Below are 25,189 nucleotides of genomic sequence, written 5' to 3'. Positions count from 1 at the left end.
GAACGCCCCTCATCATGACACACAGGGAATGAAGAATTATTATGCCTGCAAGAAAAGGTGAAGAGTTATCCCCTCCTCGCTCTCTATTTCCATCTTTCTGTTGCAGATTTGATTGAAAGATGCTCCTGGCTAAATCAGAATAAATGATAACTGATGGATGATGTTGACTTCCTGTTGCCTGGTAACAGCTTCCTTTCCTTTCTCCTAGAACCATTTGCTTTATCCTCATTTTTAAAATCCTTTCTTGCTGCTCCAGTGGTCCATGGAGCTCCACTGTAAAGGGAAATAAGATCTAACTGAGAGTATTGACTTTTCTCTATAGCTGCTGTCTTGTTTAACCTTTATGTGACTCTCTCCAATACGGGTCTTTAATTCCCAAGTAATATCAATATCTGTAATATCGCCTGGAAACGAGTTGCTGTGATATTGTATATGTATCTTCATTAGGGGTCATTCACACAATCTGTGCTATTTTGTTTTAATTGCATTGCAAACAAGCGCTAAACGGACATCTTTTGACCATTTTACAGCATCTTGGGCCATGAGCATCACATTTTTAAGACTTGTCAAATTAAAAACAATTTAAGTTAAAAAATGTATGTTCCTTTCCGCTGTGCTGCACCTTGTTGTTTTGAATGCACGAACGTGTCCTGTGTGTATTCTTATTCCGAATAGAAAGGCTCCAATTTGAACCTTTTATATCGTGGTAGATACTGTATACTTGCGTTGCCAGTGTGCAAGGTATCTAATAAATGGAAATTTAACAAAATAATATATATATATACACAGATGAGCCAAAACATTATGACCACTCACAGGTAAAGCGAATGACGATGATCTTCCCCTAACAAGGCCACATGTCAAGGTCTGGGTAGATTAGATGGTAAGCGAAGAATCAGTTCTCATAGTCAACGTGTTGAATGCAGGAGAAATTGTCAGTAGTAAAGACCTGAGTGACTTTGACAAAGGCCAAATTGTTATGGCCAGACTTTTGGGTAAGAGCATCTCTGAAACGGCAAGGCTTATGGAGTGCTCACGGTCAGCAATGGTGAGTATCTGCCGACAGTGGTCCGTTAGAGGGACAAATCACAAACTGGCGACAGGGTGTTAGGAGCCCAATGCTCATCAATGGGCGAGAGCAACAAAGGTTATCCCGTTTGGTCCGAACCGACAGAAGGTTTACTGTGGCACAAGTTTTGGACTCAAGATGGCGCCGAGTATGGCTGCTGCGTTGCGAGCTCCGACACAACACAGTAGTGTTTTGTTTGTTTTGTTCACAATTCTTATGTTTTTTGTCTTGGATGTTGTCTGCCTTATTGTCTATGACAGACAAACACTTTTGGACATTGGTTCAGCAATTTCACACCGTAAACTGGACTTCAAATTTCTCAATGCCGACCCGCTGTTTACAAACACGCAAGCGGAGCCCTTTGTCTGGGCAGCATGGCCACGGAAACGCAAAAGGAAAAGGGGAAACAGAGCCGGCGTTCTCATCAGAGTAAGACGCCGCGCAAATTGACCCCCGCTACCCCCTATTCTACTGGCAAATGTTCAGTCTCTGGATAACAAGCTCTGCGAGCTGAAAGCGTGGATCTCTTTCCAACGAGATACAAGGGACTGCTGCATAATCTGCCTTACGGAAACTTGGATGTCTGCGGAGATTCCAGACTCAGCCATTGAACCCACGGGGTTCTCTGTGCACCGAGCGGACAGAGCGAAAGACCTCTTAGGTAAAAGCAGAGGAGGTGATGTATGTTTTATGATCAACAAATCCTGGTGTGATCAGAGGAATGTACATTCCATCAAGTCTTTCTGTTCTCCTGATCTGGAATTTCTTATGCTTCTGTGTCGACCATTCTGGCTACCGAGAGAATTCACAGTGGTCATTATCACAGCTGTGTACATTCCCCAACAAGCCGACACAGACCGGGCACTCAAGGAACTGTATGGGAGTATAAGTGAGCAGGAAACCGCGCACCCTGAGGCCACGTTCATTGTGACCGGGGACTTTAATAAAGCCAGTTTAAAATCAGTCGCACCAAAATACCACCAGCACATTATTTTCAACACACGAGGGGACCGGGTTTTGGACCATTGCTACTCTCCCTTCCGGGATGGCTACAAATCCCTCCCCCGCCCACCATTTGGCAAATTGGACCACTCTTCCATTCTGCTTCTGCCCGCTTACAGGCAGAAACTGAAACAGGAAGCACCCACCCTCAGAATGATCCAGTGCTGGTCAGACCAATCAGATTCCATGCTACAAGACTGTTTTGATCACACGGACTGGGAGATGTTCCGGTCCGCCTCTGATGACGACATCGAGCTTTACGCTGATAGCGTAATGTGTTTCATCAAAAAGTGCGTGGAGGATGTGGTTCTGACCAGAACAATACGGATCTATCCGAATCAGAAACCATGGATAAATAACGATGTTCGCGTGGCACTTAATGTGCGGACCTACGCTTTTAATTCCGGGAACGTGGAGGAGCATAAACAAACCAGTTATGCCCTCCGAAAAACCGCAAAACGCCAGTACAGGAGCAAGATTGAAGGACAGTTTAACACCACCAACTCTAGAAGCATGTGGCAGGGAATTAACATCATCACGGACTTTAAAGGGAATAAAAACTCCACCATGAACACCGCTGCCTCTCTCCCGGATGAGCTAAATACTTTTTATGCTCGTTTTGAGGGAAATAACACCGACCTCGCGGAGAGAGCTCTCGCGGCTGAAGCTACAGAGGTTAGTTTACTCTCCGTCTCTGTAGCGGATGTAACACGATCCTTCCGACAGGTGAATATCCGCAAAGCCGCGGGCCCAGACGGCATTCCGGGCCGCGTCATCAGAGCGTGTGCGAACCAGCTGGCTGGTGTTTTTACAGACATTTTCAACCTTTCCCTCTCTTTGTCTGTAGTCCCCACATGCTTTAAAACATCGACCATTGTGCCTGTTCCAAAGCAATCAAAAATAACTTGCTTAAATGACTGGCATCCTGTTGCTCTGACCCCCATCATCAGCAAATGCTTTGAGAGACTAATCAGAGATTACATCTGCTCTGTGCTGCCTCTCTCTCTTGACCCGTTGCAGTTTGCTTACCGCAACAACCGCTCCACTGATGATGCCATTGCATCTACAATAAACACTGCTCTATCCCACCTGGAAAAAAAGAACACTTATGTGAGAATGCTGTTTGTAGACTACAGCTCAGCATTCAACACCATAGTGCCCTCCAAGCTAGATGAGAAACTCCGGGCTCTGGGCTTAAACAGCTCGCTGTGCAGCTGGATCCTGGACTTCCTGTCAAGCAGACGCCAGGTGGTTAGAATAGGCAGCAACATCTCCTCATCACTGACCCTCAACACTGGAGCCCCGCAGGGCTGTGTTCTCAGCCCACTACTGTATTCCTTGTACACACATGACTGTGTGGCAACACATAGCTCCAATGCCATCATTAAGTTTGCTGATGACACGACGGTGGTAGGTCTGATCACTGACAATGATGAAACAGCCTACAGAGAGGAGGTGCACACTCTGACACACTGGTGTCAGAAGCACAACCTCTCCCTCAACGTCAGTAAGACAAAGGAGCTTGTGGTGGACTTCAGAAGAAAAGACAGAGAACACAGTCCCATCACCATCAATGGAGCACCAGTGGAGAGAGTCAGCAGCTTCAAGTTCCTGGGTGTCCACATCACTGAGGAACTCACATGGTCCATCCACACTGAAGTCATTGTGAAGAAGGCTCATCAGCGCCTCTTCTTCCTGAGACGGCTGAGGAAGTTTGGAATGAACCGCCACATCCTCACACGGTTCTACACCTGCACTGTAGAGAGCATCCTGACTGGCTGCATCTCTGCCTGGTACGGCAATAGCACCGCCCACAACCGCAAAGCACTGCAAAGGGTGGTGCGAACTGCCAGACACATCATTGGAGGTGAGCTTCCCTCCCTCCAGGAAATATATACAAGGCAGTTTGTGAAAAAAGCTCAGAGGATCATCAGAGACTCCAGCCACCCGAGCCATGGGCTGTTCTCACTGCTACCATCAGGTAGGCGGTATCGCAGCATCAGGACCCGCACCAGCCGACTCCATGACAGCTTCTTCCCCCAAGCAATCAGACTTCTGAACACTTCATCTCCCACGATCAAAATACATCAGCACTGCACTTTATTACCCTTACTTTATTACCCTTACTTTATTACTCTTACTCTTATATCTCACACCGGACTGTCATAAATTATATTATTATTATATTATATTCTCTCTTAACAACTGACTATCAACTGACAGCCTGACTGTCAATACAGTACAATACTGTACATTCTATATATACTATATATACTTTTTTATATATTTTTATTTTTTATTTTTATTGAATAATGTGTATCTATATAGTGCGTATTGTATACTGTACAGTGTATGTTATTATTTGTATATTGTTGAGTGTAATTATGTGTATATCAGATGTTTAAATTGTGCTGTGTTAATTTGACGTTATTGTAAATTGATATATGTCTCATCACTGTCACGACTGCTATGTTGATCGGAACTGCACCCAAGCATTTCGCACACCATTGCACTTGTGTATATGGCTGTGTGACAATAAAGTGATTTGATTTGATTTGGAAGTCACAGAAAAGTTTAATGACTGGTCAGAGTGCCCATGATGACCTCTGTCCACCGTCAAAAGCACCTGCAATGGGCATGCAAGCGAGGGCATGCGAGTGTGTGCCGTTTACCTGGGGATGTGATGGCACCAGGATGCACTGTGGAGGGAGTGTGATGCTCTGGGCAATGTTCTGCTGGGGATCCCTGGGTCCGGCCATTCATGTGGACATCAATTTGATATGTGCCACCTTCCTAAACATTGTTGCAGACCAGGTACACCCCTTCATGGCAATGGTATTCCCTGATGGCAGTGGCCTCTTTCAGCAGGATAATGTGCCCTGCCACACTGCAGACATTGTTCAGGAATAGTTTGAGGAACATGATGAAGAGTTCAAGGTGTTGCCCAGGCCTCCAAATTCCCCAGATCTCAATCCGATTGAGTATCTGTGGGATGTGCTGGACAACAAGTCCGATCCATGGAGGCTCCACCTCGCAACTTATAAGACTTGAAGGATCTGCTGCTAATGTCTTGGTGCCAGATACCACAGGACACCTTCAGTGGTCATGTAAAGTCCATGCCTCGGTGGGCTGGCACTGTTTTGATGGCACGTGGAGGACCATCGGCATATTAGGCAGGTGGTCATAATGTTTTGGCTCATTGGTGTATATACATACCAAAGAGTAAAACAAAATAATTTATATTTACCATTTTTGTTTAGCAAAAAGTTAAGCTTTTAATTATGACAAATTAAATAAGTTAATTAAGACTAATTTAGCTTAAAGTACTTTTGCAGAATTCTTAATGGAATCGTTAAGGAACCAGAATCATCACAAGGACTTGGAATAAGAACCAGAATCATTAAATTCCTTATCATTCCAATGCCTAGTCTTTATGCACAAAGCTTCTTTTAGAAAGCTCCAAAGAGTCTTCAGCTAATTGTAATGTGTGTTCTGAATGAACGTACTGCTGATGGCCGATGATTTCACTCTGAAATCATTATTCCCCCTTCAGCAATAGAAATCGCTGAATGGTAGAAACCATGTGCTGCATCTCTAGTAACATCAGGAACGATCATATGACTTTGTTTATGATTACAGGGATGAGAAAAGGTCATAAGGACAAACATGAAGATCCTGTAGCTTTAGGAAAAAGTGCAGTGGCATTCTGGATATGATAATCTCTGTTTTAAGTTAAACCTTCAAAGGAGACCAGATGCAATTGCAACAAATACACATGTGAAAACAGCTTTCAATGTGTGCATACATTAATAGTAGACTTTAAGAGATTAATTAAAACACACACAATGTTTCATACATAATATGAAACTATAAACTACTTAATGTATGATGAAAACATAATATGTGCATCTGGAGGTGTATAATTAAGTCTAGATCAAATCATTTTGGTCGATTCCTCTGATTCAGTGGCTCAGTACTTATCAGACATTCATTGCTGGAAGACTATAATTTATTAAATTAATCAATATCCATTAAACTAAAACAGAACCACAAATCAGTTGATGTTTTAAGAGTTAGAAATAAACTGAACAGCAGAACAGAGAGTCTCTTTGGGTCAGCAAGAAATACTCAGGGGCAGAATCCAAAATTAACACTTGCCAAATGCCAAATGGGAGTAAAAAATGGCTTTGGTGAATACATAAAGAAAGGTTTACCTGCCAACTGACTTTATTAGGAACAGTGATATTACAAGGTTTAAATTGTAATTATAAGAATGATAATCTGACCCTCACTTACTAATGTAAGTGATATGAGTGATTCAAATCAAAGACATTCAAACTGTCAACAGAATAAATTCTGTACTGATTCACACTTTTACCTCAGTCGAAATTTACCATCAGAAGTTTATTTAAAACGGCAATAGTTTTTATCCAGAACTCCAATATGTGGAAAATTCCTCACATTAATCTAGCAAAATATAAATATAAGAAAATCACGATGTGTCTGAACATTTTTGTGAGGTTCTGTGACAGGTATATGTCAGGATTTTGTGAGATTTTTTTTTTTTTTTTTTTTTAGCGCGTTATTTTTAATACAATTAATCGCACTGAATTAACGCATTAAATCGACAGCCCTAAAATATGCGGTATATGAGAAATGCAAGCTTGTAGTACCACCTGTTTACTCCAGTGGGCAGTAAGCGAAACTTCAGCTGTATGGGCAACGCGCAGTTTATACAGAGAACAAAACAACCCTTCAGCAGGCAGGACAACACGAACATGCGTTACATTCTTGCGTTCAAAACACTTGATGGAGTGCAAATCCGAACTAAGGGATCTCAGGATGTGTTTTTCTAAGTATTAAACTATATTTAACTTGACACAGCGACCTAAAAATGGTATGTTTATGACGCAACGCACCCAAGACTCTACACAAGCATCTGTCTGACGCAGGTGTACATTGACGGGTCCTTAGAAAAGCACAAATAATAAATCTCGAACTGATTCATAAATTCAATTGCAAAATTGCTGTGAACTGTATGCCAATGATTGACCTATGTTCAATAATATGGTAATAAACAATACATTGTATTCTAAAGCCACTTTTTGTATTGTCTTATCAATGCTTAACTCTTCTGCCACAAGTATGTAATGCACTTTAATTATCAGAATATTTTTATTATATATATATATAAATATATATATATATATATATATATACATACATACACGTATATATAATATATACTGTAATATATACTGTGTGTATATATATATATATATATAATATATATATATATATATATATATTATATATATATAATTTTTATATTTAAAGATAATTATTTCATCATTATGTACTGAATTATTGTTATTATTGTTAGGGGCTTTCTCAGCAAATATTTGTATTTGCAGTTGTGATTAATTAATTGGGACACCATGTAATTAATTTGATTAAAAAAAATTATCGATTGACAGCCCTAATATATATATATATATATATATATATATATATATATATATATATATATATATATATAGTACTGTGCAAAAGTCTTAGGCACATAAGATGTTTCACAAAAACATTTGTTTTAAGATGGTTATTTACTGTATATCTTCATCTTTAGTGTGTAAATAGGAAATATACATTTTAGACTCCTAAACATTCCTTTTGCCAATAAAATAGAATAGAAGAACAGGGAGCCCTGCAACAAATAGCATGGCACCCACAGAGCCCCCACTGAGCATCGAGTCAGTCTGGGATTACATGAAGAGACAGAAGCAACTGAGACAACCTAAACATATCTGTGGTGAATTCTACAAGAAGCTTGGAACATCCTATCTGCCAACAACAAAGAAAAACTGTGTCCAGGTGTACCTAGGAGAATTAGTGTTGTTTTTAAGGCAAAGGTGGCCACACCAAATATTGAGTTAGATTTTTCATGTTTACTGGACTTTGCATGACATTAATTGATCAATGATAACTATTTATGGCATTATTTTTGAAGACATCCTCACTATGTAATATTTTTCACAAGTGCCTGAAACTTTAGCACAGTCCTCTCTCTCTCTCTCTCTCTCTCTCTCTCTCTCTCTCTCTCTATATATATATTACAACAAAAATAAAACAGCAAAAATAATCCCATTGTCATTAGGATATTTGTAGGGTTGGGGAGTAACAGAATACATGTAACGGGATTACGTATTTAAAATACAAAATATTAGTAATTGTATTCCACTACAGTTACAATTGAAATCATTGGTAATTAGAATAGTTACATTCAAAAAGTATTTTGATTACTGAAGAGATTACTTTCATTTTGTCATTTGTTTCATTTAATATTTAGTCCTTTCAGATGGAAAACATTTATACATATAAATGATGTGATCCAAAGTGCATTTGAACAGCGGTGAAACATTTTCTTATGATGTGTTACATTCATACGAGCAGACAGAGAAGTACGTTTGAAGTAAGTTTGGAGCAGAAGAAATAGAAATAAACCTTGTGTTAATTGTCAGCTTTACGCTCAGCTAAAATGCTATTTCTAGCCATTTTACATGCACATGATACCAGACACATACCAGAAAGTTCACGTTGGATCATAATTTAGTTTTTTCTAGTAAGACCTTTGATATTAGGGCAAAAATCATATTCTTGATAATATTTTTTGTATTGTTTTCCTGTCAGAATATCTAAAAATCCTTAAAACAAGATCAATTAGATTGATCTTGTTTTAGAAACAACACTGCATAAGATATTTATGGTTTTCAGAGAATGTATTTTTAACATGTGTATTTTGTCTTACTGTACTGGCAGAGTTTTTATTGTCAAAACAAGTGAAAAAATCTACCAGTGCTGAAGAAGTAATCCAAAGTATTTAGATTACATTACTGACCTTGAGTAATCTAACAGAATATGTTACAAATTACATTTTACAGCATGTATTCTGTAATCTGTAGTGGAATACATTTCAAAAGTAACCCTCCCAACCCTGTATATTTGTAATAAAAAATAATGCACAATACAGTTTCATGGCTGATAAAATGGCTATACATTTTCCTATTGCCATTGGCCAGTGTGGCAAGTAGTTAACTTTTAATCAAGCTCAGATGGTTTAAAGCATGTTTAAAGTGTGCAGAGCTGTGTAAAATGTGTGTTTATATGCAGTATAAAAATACAGTGTCAGCTTAGAGCTTCTTTTTGTATTAAAATCATGTAATTTGATCAGTCAACATTTAGACAGAGAGCTCTGGTGTTTACTTTAAGACTGTTAAAACTGGGGGCCTGGGTAGCTCAGCGAGTACTGATGCTGACTGTAGTCGTGAGTTTGAATCCAGGGTGTGCTGAGTGACTCTAGCCAGGTCTCCTAAGCAACTAAATTGGCCCGGTTGCTAGTGAGGGTAGAGTCACATGGGGTAACCTCCTTGTGGTCGCGATTAGTGGTTCTCGCTCACAATGGGGCACGTGGTAAGTTGTGCGTGGATCGCGGAGAGTAGCATGAGTCTCCATGTGCTGGGAGTCTCCGCGGTGTCATGCACAATGAGCCACGTGATAAGATGCGTGGATTGCCTGTCTCAGAAGTGGAGGCAACTGAGACTTGTCCTGTGAGTAACCGCGCCACCATGAGGACCTACTAAGTAATGGGAATTGGGCATTCCAAACTGCGAGAAAAGGGGATAAAATTAAATAAATAAATAAATAAATAAAAAGACTGTTAAAACCATAAGATATTTTTGCATTGCCGAAATGAGAATTTTAGGAAAAATTGTGCTCATGAAAATAAAGTCACAATCATAATGGTCATAAAAATAAAATTTTCTTTATGCAAAATATATTTTCTTATTTGTTTCTTTTGATTTTGGGGTGAAAAATGACCCGCATATTTCTTTTTGAGATTATAAAACCCTATAGTACAGTAAGCCTAGAAACAGGTAGAGATAGACAGAGAGATAAAGAGGTAGAAACTAAGGGTAAGGACCCTTTAGAGTGGAGTGCCACACATCAGGGGCCCAAATTAATGACTTCCCTCCAAATGGCCAACTGAGAGAGAGAGAGAGAGAGAGAGGAATAGCTAAGGGTGAGAGTTTTTCATTGGAGACTTCAGTCACTCTGGCAAAACAGTATGATTTATAAAGCCATCATGTTCACATACGATCATACTGTAAGTCATCGGTAGACTCGTGGAGATTCAATGCAAAACAAGGCTTTCAAAAATTCCTGTTGTAGCCCAATAAGCGTCAGTCAAAATACAAAAAAAATGTCAAGCATCATCTTTCAGCAGCACGAGTGCCAGATACAAGCGTTAAATACCAGCGCAACACAATAATACAGGACACACAGTGTGTATGTAGAATACAGTGTGCAATACTATTCATTTAAAATCCCCATTCAGTGGCTAAAATAAAATAAAATAAATAATAATTTAAAAAAATAATTATCAAGGATTAAATGTTGTTTTTTTTAGACATTTACAGTACTGTGCAAAAGTCACAGGGACATATTTCACAAAATATACCAACAACCTTGACAAATTGTGTGCAAGTGTACCTAAGAAAAGTGGTGCTGTTTTAAAGGCAAAGGGTGGTGACACCAATTATTTACTTATTTTTACGTTTACTGCACTTTGTATGAAGTTAATTGATAAATGAAAATAATTAATGGCATAATTTTTGAAAACATTCTCACTTAACAGCATTTCTCACAAGTGCCTAACATTTTTGCACAGTACTGTAATAATGTAATTATAAAAAAAATATACAAAATGACATGACCCCTTTGAGTAAATTACATTCTATTTGGCAATTAACCCTCCTGTCTATGTCAGCACTATTTGCTCTGTTTACCTTTTACCTGATCTGTGTAATTCCTTTAAGAATCGGAAGCTAAAACAATGCAGAAAGTGCATGTAAATAAACAATGTAATCATTCTCATTGAATTCCCCCATGACTTTACACCGACACAACCTTAAAACTATTAAATCTGCAGAATGTACATTACTGCCCATTTTTAGAGGATACAAGATGACTTCACATCTGAACAAAGTCAAAAAGAGAGCAGAAACACAGTGGCATCAGAGAAAGTAAGATTTTTTTACTCACGTCATGGCCTGGTAGATGGACTCCACACCAAAACGCATCGCAAACTCGTCTACTATCTCCTGAGACACGTCATCAAAATAAACCTTCCACGCATCATCACCTTTGACCGCTGGAATCTTCACCGCTCCGTTGTTCTTCACCTCCGTCAGGTAATGGAAGAGATTCTGCACCAGTCACAAGAACAAAAGATTCATAAAGAGCTAACTCTGCTTAGGGGTCATTAATCCTGCAGTTCATTTTACCAACAGTGCATGTATTGTGGAAGCAGGTTTACAAATTATAACAAACTAGAAATGCTAAAAGCAACTGTGTAAATTATTTTCAATATTAAAATACTTTCTTCTCTCCCTGTTTAATATGCAGCAACAACTACAGTGTAAGTAAGCCGTTCGTAGGTTGATTTCCTGAAGACTATAAACACTGCATCCCGACATCTCAACTTCTGATGCAACTAATGGAGTTTGAGGCGGAACTACCTTTTTATCTGACCATTGACAGATGGATGGAGTGTTTAGGAGAGATGTTTGGATATTCAAGAATGACTGAAATGACATGTTTGATATAGAGTATGTTTTATCCAAACACATTATGATAATGAGAATGAGATATTTTTGTATATAACACTAATGAAAATAGTGGGGGAAGTGTGTTTAAATGAAAATCAAGTTAGTGATGTAGTGAGTCTGTGCCTAAAATCAACTACCCTGTCGGGATATACGAAAACAAATGTTAAAAATGTTGGATTTTTATTGGACAAGGATCTAAAAATTTGCTTATAAGATCCAGTTTTTATAAGCTACGTCTTTTAGCAAAAACAAAGCCATTTTATCTGCTTTGGACTTTGAAAATGTAATACATGCGTTCATTTTATCCGGGCTCGATTACTGTAACTCTCTCTATTATGGAATCGATGCCAGAGCATTAGCACACTTGTAAAGGGTCCAAAATGCAGCCGCCAGACTTTTGAGACACGTCAAGAAACGTGAACATATTACATTCATTTCCTTACAGTGGATGCCTGTTCATTTTAGAAGCAAATATAAGATTCTGATACTGGTTTTTAAATCACTGCATGATCTTGCTCCATCTTATCTTTCGAACATGTTGAGTACATACACTCCATCTAGATCTCTGAGATCAGAAAAGCAGAACTTGCTCTGTATTCCCAGATCTAAACTTAAACAAAAGGGTGATAGAGCTTTTGCCATAGCAGGGCCTAAACTTTGGAACAATCTGCCATCAGATCAGCTAAATCACTCTCTGTTTTTAAATCCAGGTTAAGAACGCACTTTCTCTCTCTTGCTGATAATGACTTATGGTATTGTATGCTCACTTTAAAACTGACTTAAAAACCTTTTACTAGGACTTCATCATGTATTCTTGGAACTTTTTAAATGCTTTTTATGTACAATTTATTTTGTTTTAACCTTGTCCCAAACTCAGACTTTCAAAACTGAACTATGAAAATCCATATACAGGGCGGCCCCCCAAAAACGGAGCCACTATTTTTGATTACTCATATCTTAAAAATGCATAAAGGTGTTTGCACGATTTTTGCCGTACTTCTACTGTACGACTTTTTGTAGACAACAAAATTATGTCACTGTGACGTCATTGTGAGCAACATCTTAAGTATATTACAAAAAAATAAGTAAATAGTTTGGTCCCCCCAAAAAACAGGGTCACATTGTGAAAGAGAAGTTTGCTGCCATTGACAATTTAACTAAACAATTTACTTATTTATTTGTAGCAAGTTGTTGCTCACGATGACGTCACAGTAATTTTATTGTTTACAAAAAGTCGTAGAAGTATGCCAGAATTCTTGCAAATGCCTTTATGCATTTTTAAGATATGAACAATCAAACATAGTAGCCCCGTTTATTGGGGAGCACCCTGAAGAAATACAAATTATAACATGTTTAAAACAATGACAACAGAAAAAAGAGTGAAATAAACATTAACCACTCCAATATTTATTATGTAAAAATTGTGTGAAAAAAGATTTTCACACATTTCCAACACATCAAGCAATTTTGCCCTTAATAAAGGTTTATTTATTTATTTAATGTACTTGTCAATCAAGTCAACAAAAGTGTCAGTTAAGCATGCTTGAAATGAAATACGAGACAAGTGCTGCTTGAAGAAAACAAAGAAAAATCAATGTAAATATCACTTGTGAGCACAATTTTTTTATTGTGCATCACTTCAAATTAAGCTGTAATTTTGTAAAAAAAAAAAAAAAAAAAAATAGTATTTAGTATACATAAAATGTTTGCTATAAAAATTAGCCTTAGCAAGACAAATGAGTCAACCATTTTAATTCAAAAATGTTTAAATTGTCATTTTCATCACCGTCATTTCCCCCACAGAATTCTATTAACCATAATACAGAATATGAAATGTGCTAAAAATGAAGCTGTGGTGGAAATTTTCATGACTTCCATCTCCTGTGGTGCATGTACATACATTGCAAGCAGTAAAAAATTAGTGAGACTGTGAAACTTTTTTTAACGAGACTGCCAGAACTTGATATAATAATTAATTAATTATAATAATTAATAATATATATATATATATATATTTTTTTTTAATAATTTTATTTATTTATCACACATATACAGTGAAATTCTTTTTTTCACATATCCCAGCTAAGCTGGGGTCAGAGTGCAGGGTCAGCCATGATACGGCACCCCTGGAGCAGATAGGGTCAAGGGCCTTGCTCAAGGGCCCAACAGTGGCATCTTGACAGTACTGGGGCTTGAACCCCTGACCAGTAACCCAGAGCCTTAACTGCTGAGCCACCACTGCCCCTGAAGCAACACACTATCATATTATATGTTCAATTTTAGGTTGAAATATGACCACCCAGAAATATCCTTGACAGTTTCTTGACAGCATTGTTTGCTTTGGCACAGCAATGATGCTAATGTCAAGCATACCTCGTGTAAACATGTGTACTGGCTGTGGGGTGGAGCAACCTTCTCCTCTCCTTTCATCTCAACGCTGATCTTCAGTCGGATGGCCCCAGACACCATTGACTTATCTGTTCTTTTCTCTGCAGTGGAGAACAAGAGTAGGAACAGAGAAATAAGTGTGATTGTGTGAGTGTGAGTGTGTGTGTGTGTGTGTGTGTGTGTGTGTGTGTGTGTGTGTGTGTGTGTGTGTGTGTTGAATAGGTGATATAAAAGACAAAAAAAAAAAACACACACAAAAAAACAGAACAGAGTTTGAGCTGCAGGGTTTCCTTCTCTCTGAACCTGACAATAACACATGTTATACAGCTGACCTCAGAACAGTGACATAAGGCAAACCTCATCAGCTTGCCACCATGTTCTATTACAAATCTGACCCCAGGTCACACTGCAAATGTAAGCTGCCCAAAGTCAAAATGTCTTTAATTTCAGACATGTGCATTGAATCCTGGAGACAGGAGTTGTTTTATTGCTAAATTTAAGACAACATGAAATGGCATTTGCAACCCATTTAATTTCCCTAATGTGGCATATTTTTGAGTGAAACAACATTTTAAAATAAAAATAAAAAATAGTGGGATGGAAATGAATTCCATCAGGAATTAATTGGATTGTTTTATTCTAAAGAAAGATTACCAAGACAAACATTATTTTTCTTAAGAATTGAGGAATATAATATCACTGATGAATATTGCACAATAAGACCAGCAATGTTTAAGAAAGTAAAAGTGTAGATTTTGATTTCATATTGACTTTAAAACTGATGGGAATTTCAGCAGATGGTATTTAACATTAAATGCAAAATGGCACTTTGTAGATAAGACTCCCGAGATTTCTGCTTTATAGCCATTAGCTGAATGCTCTAATGGATGTCTGGTTTGTGGCTGCAGTAGCCAATGGAGCTTGTGTCTGGATCTTTCTCACATCTCAGGGTTAAAGACAGATGGAGAGAGAGAGAGCACAAATGTGTGAGGTTCTGTTTGGCCACAGAGTCACAGCTCTAAAACCACACGCTTCTCGTCCAAGCCAAGGAAAACAATCTCACAATCCAACTCATAAACCATCAACAGAAACAGCAATGTTTCTCTGTGGAACCATAAAGTCATCTGCCTATGTACAAGACAAAGAAATACCTTTTTGACTTTCTTTAGCAATTAATAGTTCAGCCAAGTATGACATTAGAAAACTTGAGCTCTGTTCTACCTAGCATTTTAACACTAGTGTTGTGTTCGTATTTGTGCTAACGCCTTTTGTGTTCTCGGTCAAAAATGACCGGCCCACTAAGATTGTTAATAAACCTTTCATACTGCATATATTATCCCAAGATATTGAATTAGATCTTTTTGTCAACTTCTTTTTTTTTTTTTTTGTAATTATGACTTATTGTACTTTTTTTTTGTTGTTGTTGTTTTGTTTTTTTTTTTTTTTTTTTTTTATTTTTTTTTACATATTTTAAAAATATTATATTTTTTTATTGATAGAAGGATTCATTGAACTGAGCTAATACCCGGCTAGTGAGGGCAATCTCTGCAGAAAAATAAAATAAAAGAATAATAATTATGTAATAAATTAATAACCACTTGCTTGATTTAAACACAATAGGTGTAACTATAAAGCTTAGAATCTGGATTTAACAATGCATATAGCTAATCCTACCAATTCTTAAATAATGATTTTTAATTTGTTGACAAATTAGAACTGTTATATTCTCATAATTTGCTAATTTGTTATCACAACAATTATATTCAGTGTTGGTAAAACATAAAAAAGATCAGATAGCTTTGTGTTATATATTGTTGGAAAGGTCTTAATTAGTAAAATGCAATGAGCAAAACTGTTTAACTCAGAGGCCAAACTGCAGTGAGAATTAGTGCATGAAATTCCCACTGACACACATAAATATAATAAACAGGAGTGTCTTTTTGTCACGTTGTTCCTTATTACTTCCTGAAGCATACATATAACATAAACAATGACATAACGTAACTTACAGCAGACTATCCTGATTTAAACGAATCCAAATACAACATAATATTATTAGTAAATCTTGAAATATTCCTCAAAGAGTGTACATGGAAAGAGTGCAATGTATAGGCCCAGACATACCAAGATTGTACCAAACGTCCATCTCTCCACTCAGCATCCGCACCTCGATGATGGTTTGACCTAGGAAGTCATCAGATTCCTTCTTGAAATGCTGCTTCACTCTGGATTTTATGTCATCATCTTCATCCCATACACGGACCTTTATACGATCTGTGGCGTTATGGCACTCGCTGCAAAGAGAAAGGGGTGTTAAACACAGATGTTTCTCCAACAGTTCCTTAGGATAAATAAAAACAGACACTAATGTGACCATTTTTGACATGCATTAAGAGTATAAAGCCATAAAATTAATGTGGATAACATAGCTCAGATTATTCATGAGTTCATATTCACATCTTTGACTTTGATTGCAGATGTGGCATCTTGACAAATCTTTGTTGAAATCTCTTCTGGAAGGATTTAGCTCTCTTCTGGGCCCTTGTATTGTGTCTTAAGCAACATAAACCCACAGAAACTCACACACATACAGTACGCTACCAGAAGAGTTGCAAGTTGCTTCTCAACTGCTTTAAAAGGTCATGTGCTCCACTGAATCTTCAAACAGGGCACTTAGCCTCCTGTGGTCAGTCTACACACACAAACACACATATCGTGATGTCTCTCTCTCCAGTGGAGGGTTAATTGAAGCGAGACAGGCTGACAGACAGTCACTCCACAGATGCAGGCAAAAACATGACCACCACACAGCACAACACACATCAGCATAGCCTCAATCCAAATCACATCACATCAACTTTATACTGACTGACATAATCTGAAGGAAAAAAAAATAATGTAATATTACAAGAATGTTTAAAGTTAACGGTTACAGTTGGCGTATGCTGATCTTTGAGGGCCACACGCATTCTAAACACTGCAGGTTTATATAAAAAATATTTTGCCAATTACATGAATTGATGTATTGTTAATATGCGTAAGTAAAGAAAGAAAGCCCTGAAAAGTGAAAACACTGTGTCTCTCTGGCACCTTCAAAACATTGCCCTGTTTATTTTAGCATCACAACTGGCGCAACACAGCTATATTGGTTCCATCAATGGCGTGAGTTTGGGACAGGACTGATCTGTCATGGAAAACATGGCGAACATTCAGGAGACCAGTTTGAAAACAATCGTTATTTTTGCTATTCCGTTTAGTGATGTTAGTGGCGCAGAAAAAGCACACCTTTAAGTTTTTAAAAGTAAAATGCCGCCTAAGCTTTTGACATTGACTTAAGGGTAATACTTTACAATAAGGTTTCATTCATTAACATTAATGCATTAGGTATCATGAACTAACAATGAACAATATATATATTTTACAGCATTTATTCATCTCTGGTAATGTTAGTTTACAAAAATTTAATTGTTCATTGTTAGTTCATAGTGCATTAACTAACGTTAATGTATACAACTTTTGATTTTAAAAATGTATTAGTGTAATGTATTAATAAATGCTGTATAGTATTGTTCATTGTTAGTTAATGTTAACTAATGTTGTTAAAAGACCATAGTTCACCCATGCAACTCTATGTGATGCAAGCTGATAGGTTCTTTGACTTTTTATCTGTTAGCCAATCGGTTTGCTCACATGACATTTTAAGCCAGTCGGCTCGCATGGCAAAAGCTGATTGGTTCTCTGACTTGTTATCGGGTAGCCAATCTTCTTGTGTGTCTCTCCTTGTGTTTTATTTAAATGGCTCAATTTTGCAGTTAAGTTGGTTTCTCTGCAGTGTGCTGTGAGAGTTTTTTCTCTGAAACCCAACTCCACCCCAGCTTCCACCTGCCTAGCCCTAGATCTGCTAAATGGGGATTGTTTATGTATATTTGTGCAGCAGCATGTAACACATGCTCGATGCAGCATGTCTTGCATTTTGTCTCATTTTGCAACAGCAGCAGCATGTCCACATGCTAACTCAGTGTGTGTGTTTTTTTAGCAGCAGCATAGCAGATCTAGTCCACCAAGAAAAATATCCTATCTATACGTCATACCCACATTCACATGCTAAATCTTTCCGAGAGCTGGCATGACTGAACTAATTTTAACAAATGTTAACAAATGGAACCTTATTGTAAAGTGTTACCGATTTAAGATTTTCTCAGATCAGCAAAATATGCAGTACTTTTTTGAGGTCTAAATGAAATTGTAAATACTTTGCCTGGGAAATGGAAATGAGTAAGAGTACAAGTATTCAGTTTTAACAGTATTACAATGAATATATTGCAGTGAATACAGTGTGTGCTTATTAACAGTCTTAGATCTTTGCAGCAAAACCTAAACATTTATTATTGAGTTAGAGAAATTAGCCCAGTTTTCATTTTCTTTGAAGTTTTGTGTAAGCACTAGTACATTTTGGTTTAAAGCCAACCCAAAAAGTTTCTGAAACTGGCCGTACAGGCGCTAATGAGCTCTGGCCTGTTGCGTAACCAAGAGCTGCTAATGGCAACAGAATAAACGTCAAAGGCTACAGTTCCATCTGTTTTATTAGTTGGCATGATGCTTTATGTCGCATACTGCACACTAAAATATTATGACTTCTGGGGAAGAAAAAACCTGCCACAACAGAATGTGTCTTGAGATCAGAGAGATTTATAGCGGCTCTTTGTCAGCACTCAGAAATAGATTTACTGTAAAGAATATATGATAGATATAATGTGCTATTATGACAGAGACATGGACTGCCATCATTCAATATAACAAGAAAGAAAGAAAGAATGAAGGTATGTTTAAATGTATATTAAAATTATTTAATTTTATTCTATTTTGATTTATTATTGCTGTTTTCTGAGGCAAGGATCACTATTACTATTGTGCGTACTTAAGATTAGGGAGTTGATAAAAACCCTACGTGTTAAATTTAAGTGTTAAACTCATCCAGCACCATTTGTGAAACCTCAAATTGTTCAGCTTGTTAAGTAAAATTATGCTACTCCGAGCTTCTTCAGTCTTTTAAAAGCGTATAGGAGAAGCCAAATACTTTCAGTGAGACAAATACTTGAAGAGAAAAAGCATGCTAGAATCCCCAAGCCATAGACTAAAGGAGTCATAAAACTCATCCATTCTTCAATTCTAAAAATTTAAACAACTAAGAACTCATCCCATAATAGACATCTCTCCCTGATTCTCTGTAAGTCCTTCCAAATTCACCAATCCTCTCCTGCAACCTTGAGTCGTTCATCACCGTTTAGACTGAGAAATGTGTCACAATCTCCTTTATTCCCCCGAATGAAGGAAAACACAGACACACAAAGCGACAGAGCAATTTCCCCATTGCAAAGTTTCTCTCGTTCACTCTGTGGTTTCATTTATGCCTGTCAGTTCTCCAGTATTTGAGCTGTATTTGAGCCTAAACACTGCTTAAGCGCTGTCCGTGGTGCTGAAATCCTTGTGCAAAGTCTTGATACAGCCGCTCTCAAAAAAGCCCTTTTAACTGTGACTACATTAACTACATATACAACTTCTAGTGTCTTCTTGCTTAAAGGGATAGTTCACCTAAAAATGAACATTTATGTTGCTCCAAACCTTTATGGCTTTATTTCTGTTGGGCAGAATGACAGCCTCAGTCACCATTCACTTTTTTTGCACACATTGCCTAACATCTCCTTTTGTGTTCCACGGAAGAAAGTAATAAATTATGACATTGGATACAACTTTGGATATAACTTTACACAGATAAGGTTAGTAAGCTATTTTATCTCACTAAAATCATGTTAACATGTATAATGTTTACGTCTTGTGGCTATACTTTTGAAACTATGTGTATTTTAGTTATGGACTGGCCCCATTCACTTCCATTGTAAGTGCCTTACTGTTATTGCAATCATTATTTTTTTTTTTTATAAACAAGGGCCTAGACGAAATGATTGTTTGTGGTAATCAACATTATGCCACAAATACTGCTGATTGCATTTAACTTGTATTTAACCCAGAACATTCCTGTATATATAAATGTAATTTTTTTTTAAACATGATGGAAGAACACTTCATTTCCATTGAAGTGAAGAATTTTGATGTCAGTAGTAGCAAAATAAGAATCTGTAATTGTGCTACTGTACTAACTGTTTTAACAGTATTAAACATGATAACACTGTTGAACTACACCAAAAAGTGGTAACCTGCATTTGTAGAAAAAGCTACTTCTGTGTATCTGATCTAACCCTTAAAGGGTTCACCCAAAAATGAAAATCCTCTCATCATTTGCTCACCCTCATGCCATCTCAGATGTGTATGACTTTCTTTCTTCTGCTGAACACAAACAAAGATTTTTAGAAGAATATCTCAGCTCTTTAGGTCCATACAATGCAAGTGAATGGTGGCCAGAACTTTGAAGGTCCAAAAAGCATATAAAGGCAGCAAAAAATAATCCATAAGGCTCCAGTGGTTTAATCCACATCTTCAGAAGCGATACGACGTGTGAATGAGAAACAGATCAATATTTAAATCCTTTGTACTATAAATCTCCACTTTCACTTTCACCAACACATTCTTCTTCTATTGTTTCTATTATCTCCTTCTGGGCAGGGAGGAGAATTTATATCAAAACATTTCTGACCACATCTGTTTATCGCCCACACCAATCGTATTGCCTCTTTTTGGACCTTCAAAGTTCTGGTCACCATTCACTTGCATTGTATGGACCTACAGAGCTGAGATATTCTTCTAAAAATCTTTGTTTGTGTTCAGCAGAAGAAAGAAAGTCATACACATCTGGGATGACATGAGGGTGAGTAAATGATGAAAGAATTTTCATTTTTGTGTGAACTGTGCCTTTAAAATGCATTTTGTTGGTGTAACCTAATATTCTTAAGTTGATTCAGTGATGTGAAACATTTTTTATGAAACGAGGTAGTTTAGGTGTTACCACATGAAGCACAATTTTTAGGTAAACGTTTTTCAGTGTAAGGCATAATTAGTCTAAAATTAATGATGTAATTATTTATGTCTGGTCGCAAACCTTCTTCCAGTGTGTTCCAATTCAAATTCAAACTCATGAACTGAAATGAAATGAAGCCAATACTGAATGTTGCCCAACCCTGCTTTCTAAATAGCTTCGATGTTCATCTTTCTTATTCCATCTGCTTGCTAATTGGATGATAGCTCCTCTGGGACTGTCAGTGATTGGTGCAGAAAGCCGTGGGGGAGGGAAGTAGTTTCATACCACTATCAGCATTTAGCGGAATGCTTCTCCTTCACAGTAGCTGGTTGGGACTGTCAGATATAGACATATCACTGTATGATTCACTATGCAAGCAATGGCTGGTCATCTAGCCTGTACAAGATCAGCATAACTTCCTCTTTAAATGCATGACATCAGTCCGGAAAGTAAAGCATGCATTACACCACAGGGATTTATGATGCCACATCATTCTCTGAACAGTCATCAACGCCCATTAACAGTGTCATACATGAGAGTGGTTTGGATGCAATAACCATAGAACACCCCTAATGGAACACAAGACTTGAGAATCAGCAACATGTTTTGTTGTATTTGCTAAGGCAAGCATCACTAATTCTATTGCTTATACTTAGGGTCAATGATTTTAACAGACCTCTCACCCAAATAATCAAAATTTGTTATGTAACTCAGCCCACACCATTTGTGCCACAGACATGAACGATAGCTTAAATTGTACGGCTTCTTGAAGAAAGATGTGCTGTTACTCTTTGAAGCAATCAGATTAATGATTTTTACATGTTGGATGACAAAACAGGAGAAAAAAAATCTATTTGATTTACATTGAAGGGGGGACCCATGCCATTTCTGGAGACCAGAACAGAATAAATGTTTTTGGCTTGGGCCAGTATGAAACCACCTAGTAGCCACCCAGATCCCCCTAGCAACACCTTAACAACAATTCAGCATAGCATCACCCTGGCAACCACCCACAACACCCTAGCATCTTCGCAGGGAGTTTTGCACAGGCAAGCACCACTCATATTTTCTTCAGAAAATGTAAAACTTTAGTCTAGAATACTGTCCTCAAAGTTGTTTGAAAACAGTGGGAGGGTATAAGAGAGATTTCTGTGGCTATAGGCCATAGACACATCCATTAAAGAGCCCATCCTCTACAGGCAAACGTTGCCATTTCTCTCAGGGATTAAGATTGCGAACTTGTGCTGAAATGGAAAATTCAAGTGGGTGATGAGGATTAGGGGTCATATAAGACGTATAGCTACAAGCTTTAATTCTAATCACTCTCTTTAATAATCAAGCAATTCTGCCTCACAGTAGCAAACACATCCACACACATTTAAGCTAAAGCTGAAAACAACATCGTTCCTGTTCTGATATCTGCTCACAGGATTCAGTGATTTGATATTCAATGCACCAGCAATGTTTTTGGAAGATCTCTCTGATGTAAAACATGCTGGCTGTTCTCTCAGACCACATTTAGCAGCAGCTGAAACGTTGTTCCATCCGTGTGCACCGTTTCTCAATTGTATTTCTATGTAAACATGTGCTAAATGGTCGTCTTTAACATGGTTTCATGACAACTCATAATAATTGTTGGAGATTTACTTCCATAGAGGAAAAGAAACGAACGAACAAACAATGCTATACATTTTTTTCCTATATTTAACCCCTTACCTAAGCCCTAAACCTAAACATGATTTTAATAGGAAAGTTAATTTTGTGTACCATGGAAGAAAGAAAATATTGGGGTTTGGAACGAGACAAGGAAAGCATACACTGAAAAAAAAATTGGAGTGGGGTTTACTTAAAGAAACCTAGGAAACAATTTCCACGCAGAAATTGCTAGTAAATTTAACAGATCATATTTTCAAGTAAAGGCTATAGACGATTCTTGGTGGCTTTAATTCGAAACTCTCAAGTAAAGTTTACTTCGCAATACTCTGTTTCAAGTAAACTTTATTCTTTGTTTGTACATTTTACTAAAGCAATGTTGCACTGGAATTAAGCCACACTTTTAATAGTGAACTAGCATTTCAATGCGATTTTAACGTCTTTAGACCTGTACTACATGACACACGGAAGCCTTCCACATTGGAATCTTAATACATGCTATGAAGTCTATTAGACAACATACCCTTGCATTAATGGAAAGAAACAAAACACTGAGCTGCGCCTGAACACTTGGTGCACAAAATACCATGACGGTAACAATCAACAGATAATTTATTTGATCATGAACATGTAATTTTGAGTAGAAATGTTACTTCAGACTTCACTAAATAACAAGTTCCTAAACGTAACAACAAAATCAACAATAAAAACGACGTAAATCAACTGCAAGCAGTGAATCGTGCAAGCTCATTAATTATGCATGCTGGGAATATTAGCTTAAAAATTGCACTTTTTTCATTTACCTGTGAAATTTCCTAAAATTAGCAAATAAATATGACAAGATTTTCTACTTTAGCATTGGTACATGATGATGCATTTTAAAGATAACCAACAATCATAAATAATACTTATAAGCTATAGCATTTATTTTTACATGTTTGAATTGAGTACAAATTTAGAATTTATTTAATATTTTCAAGTTCACGCTTAAACTAACTTATTCAATTTAGAAAGTACTTAATTTTTTCTGCTATGTATACAGTAGGCCTACTTAACCACAAAATATTTTTTCAGTGTATATGACTGGTTGGTCTAAAAGTCGTACCTTTTCGTATGAGCCAAGTTGTACAATATCTTATGATTTTGCCATTTCGTATGAATTAGAGTGGCAAATTTTTTAAAAAGAATAACAACTTTTAAAAACACATCATGTGACACCTGCGTTCAGTTCTATTTATTGCACTGCGTCTAGCTTTTTTAGCACAAGAATATATTTGGTCACTGTTACCAATACAAATTTTCTTTTTTTGATGATCTGATTTAGGCCACTTTTAAATGTGGTTCTAAATTCAATATGTATCTGATATCTGGTCATCTCATCTCCATCTAAACACTCTGATTCTTCAGTTAATTCGGCAATGACTGTATTCAGGAATATGATAAGAAATAGTCCAGTGAGGCTACAGCAAAGCAAAGCCAACTGGACTACAGATTATTTCCATTACGTGTCATTTACGATCCAAAAAGCCTATTTCAAACTAACCAAAAAGCCCCTTTGAGTATCAATGAGAAAAATGCAAAGAGTCATACTCGTAATGGAGGGGCTCTACAGACAATGTAAAATTAATGAAAGGCTGCTTTGAATAATTCATAAGCCATTCTAAAATTTGTTTGTGATTGAGTAACAGAAATGTTATGAAACAGAAATGATATCTATGCTCTGAGCGGTCAACCTAGTTTTATATTTCAAAGCTTTACTGCATATAAAGTACGTATACAGTATTTCCCTTACCTACGACATAATGTTAGATACACTTGTTCAAAACATCGAACGTAAATAAAAGGGACACTCACAAGAAGAACTTTTCATCCCAGATGGGGTTGAGATTGCCAAAAACAGTTTTGGTCCTGCGTTTAGTCTTTCCAATTTGTACCGTGACATAAGGGTCGCTGGAGCCCGTCTTGTCCTTGGCTTGTAAACCTTGAGCGCACAACACTAGAGAAAGAAGACAGAAAAAGACAAATTGTTTATTCATGAGGTAAGCAAAAAAAAAAAAAAACAAACAAAAAAACTCAATGCTTCGAAATGCCCATGAACATTTGAACAAGAAATAAAATGCTATTATCTGAAGAACTGGGCATTTAGAAAGCTGTTGTAGAACAAAAAGCAATAAACAGGTCATCGGTCATGTTCTGGATGTTTGTGTGTGTATGTTTGGGACGCTAACTAACTAAAATGTCAATTTGGAAGATACAAATGTGCAACAGTACAACATAAAAACTGTGTGTAGCCTGACTGTAGCGCTACACTCAGTCAATGGGGATGCCAGCAGTGTCCCTATTCGTCACAGAGAAAATAGTAGTTCACAGGAAGCTCTCGCCTTTTTAAATATGAATGAGCAGGGTGTTAAATTATTCAGGGAACATATATCCTTGGGG

At 37.3% G+C, this 25,189-nt stretch overlaps 1 protein-coding gene across 1 annotated transcript in view; it reads right to left on the bottom strand.

The window, feature by feature from the left end:
• LOC127456024 (protein unc-13 homolog C-like) overlaps positions 1-25,189 on the bottom strand; it is a 179,410-nt gene that overhangs the window by 118,158 nt on the left and 36,063 nt on the right. The window contains exons 8-11 of the mRNA XM_051724298.1: positions 24,605-24,746; positions 16,249-16,418; positions 14,110-14,225; positions 11,171-11,334 (exon numbers count right to left, since the gene is read on the bottom strand). Coding sequence (XP_051580258.1) covers positions 11,171-11,334; positions 14,110-14,225; positions 16,249-16,418; positions 24,605-24,746 — 592 coding nt within the window. The remainder of the gene's footprint in view (positions 1-11,170; positions 11,335-14,109; positions 14,226-16,248; positions 16,419-24,604; positions 24,747-25,189) is intronic.

This window comes from Myxocyprinus asiaticus, chromosome 18, assembly GCF_019703515.2.
Source record: "Myxocyprinus asiaticus isolate MX2 ecotype Aquarium Trade chromosome 18, UBuf_Myxa_2, whole genome shotgun sequence".
Classification (NCBI taxonomy): domain Eukaryota; kingdom Metazoa; phylum Chordata; class Actinopteri; order Cypriniformes; family Catostomidae; genus Myxocyprinus; species Myxocyprinus asiaticus.
This window is presented reverse-complemented; position numbering and strand designations above follow the sequence as displayed.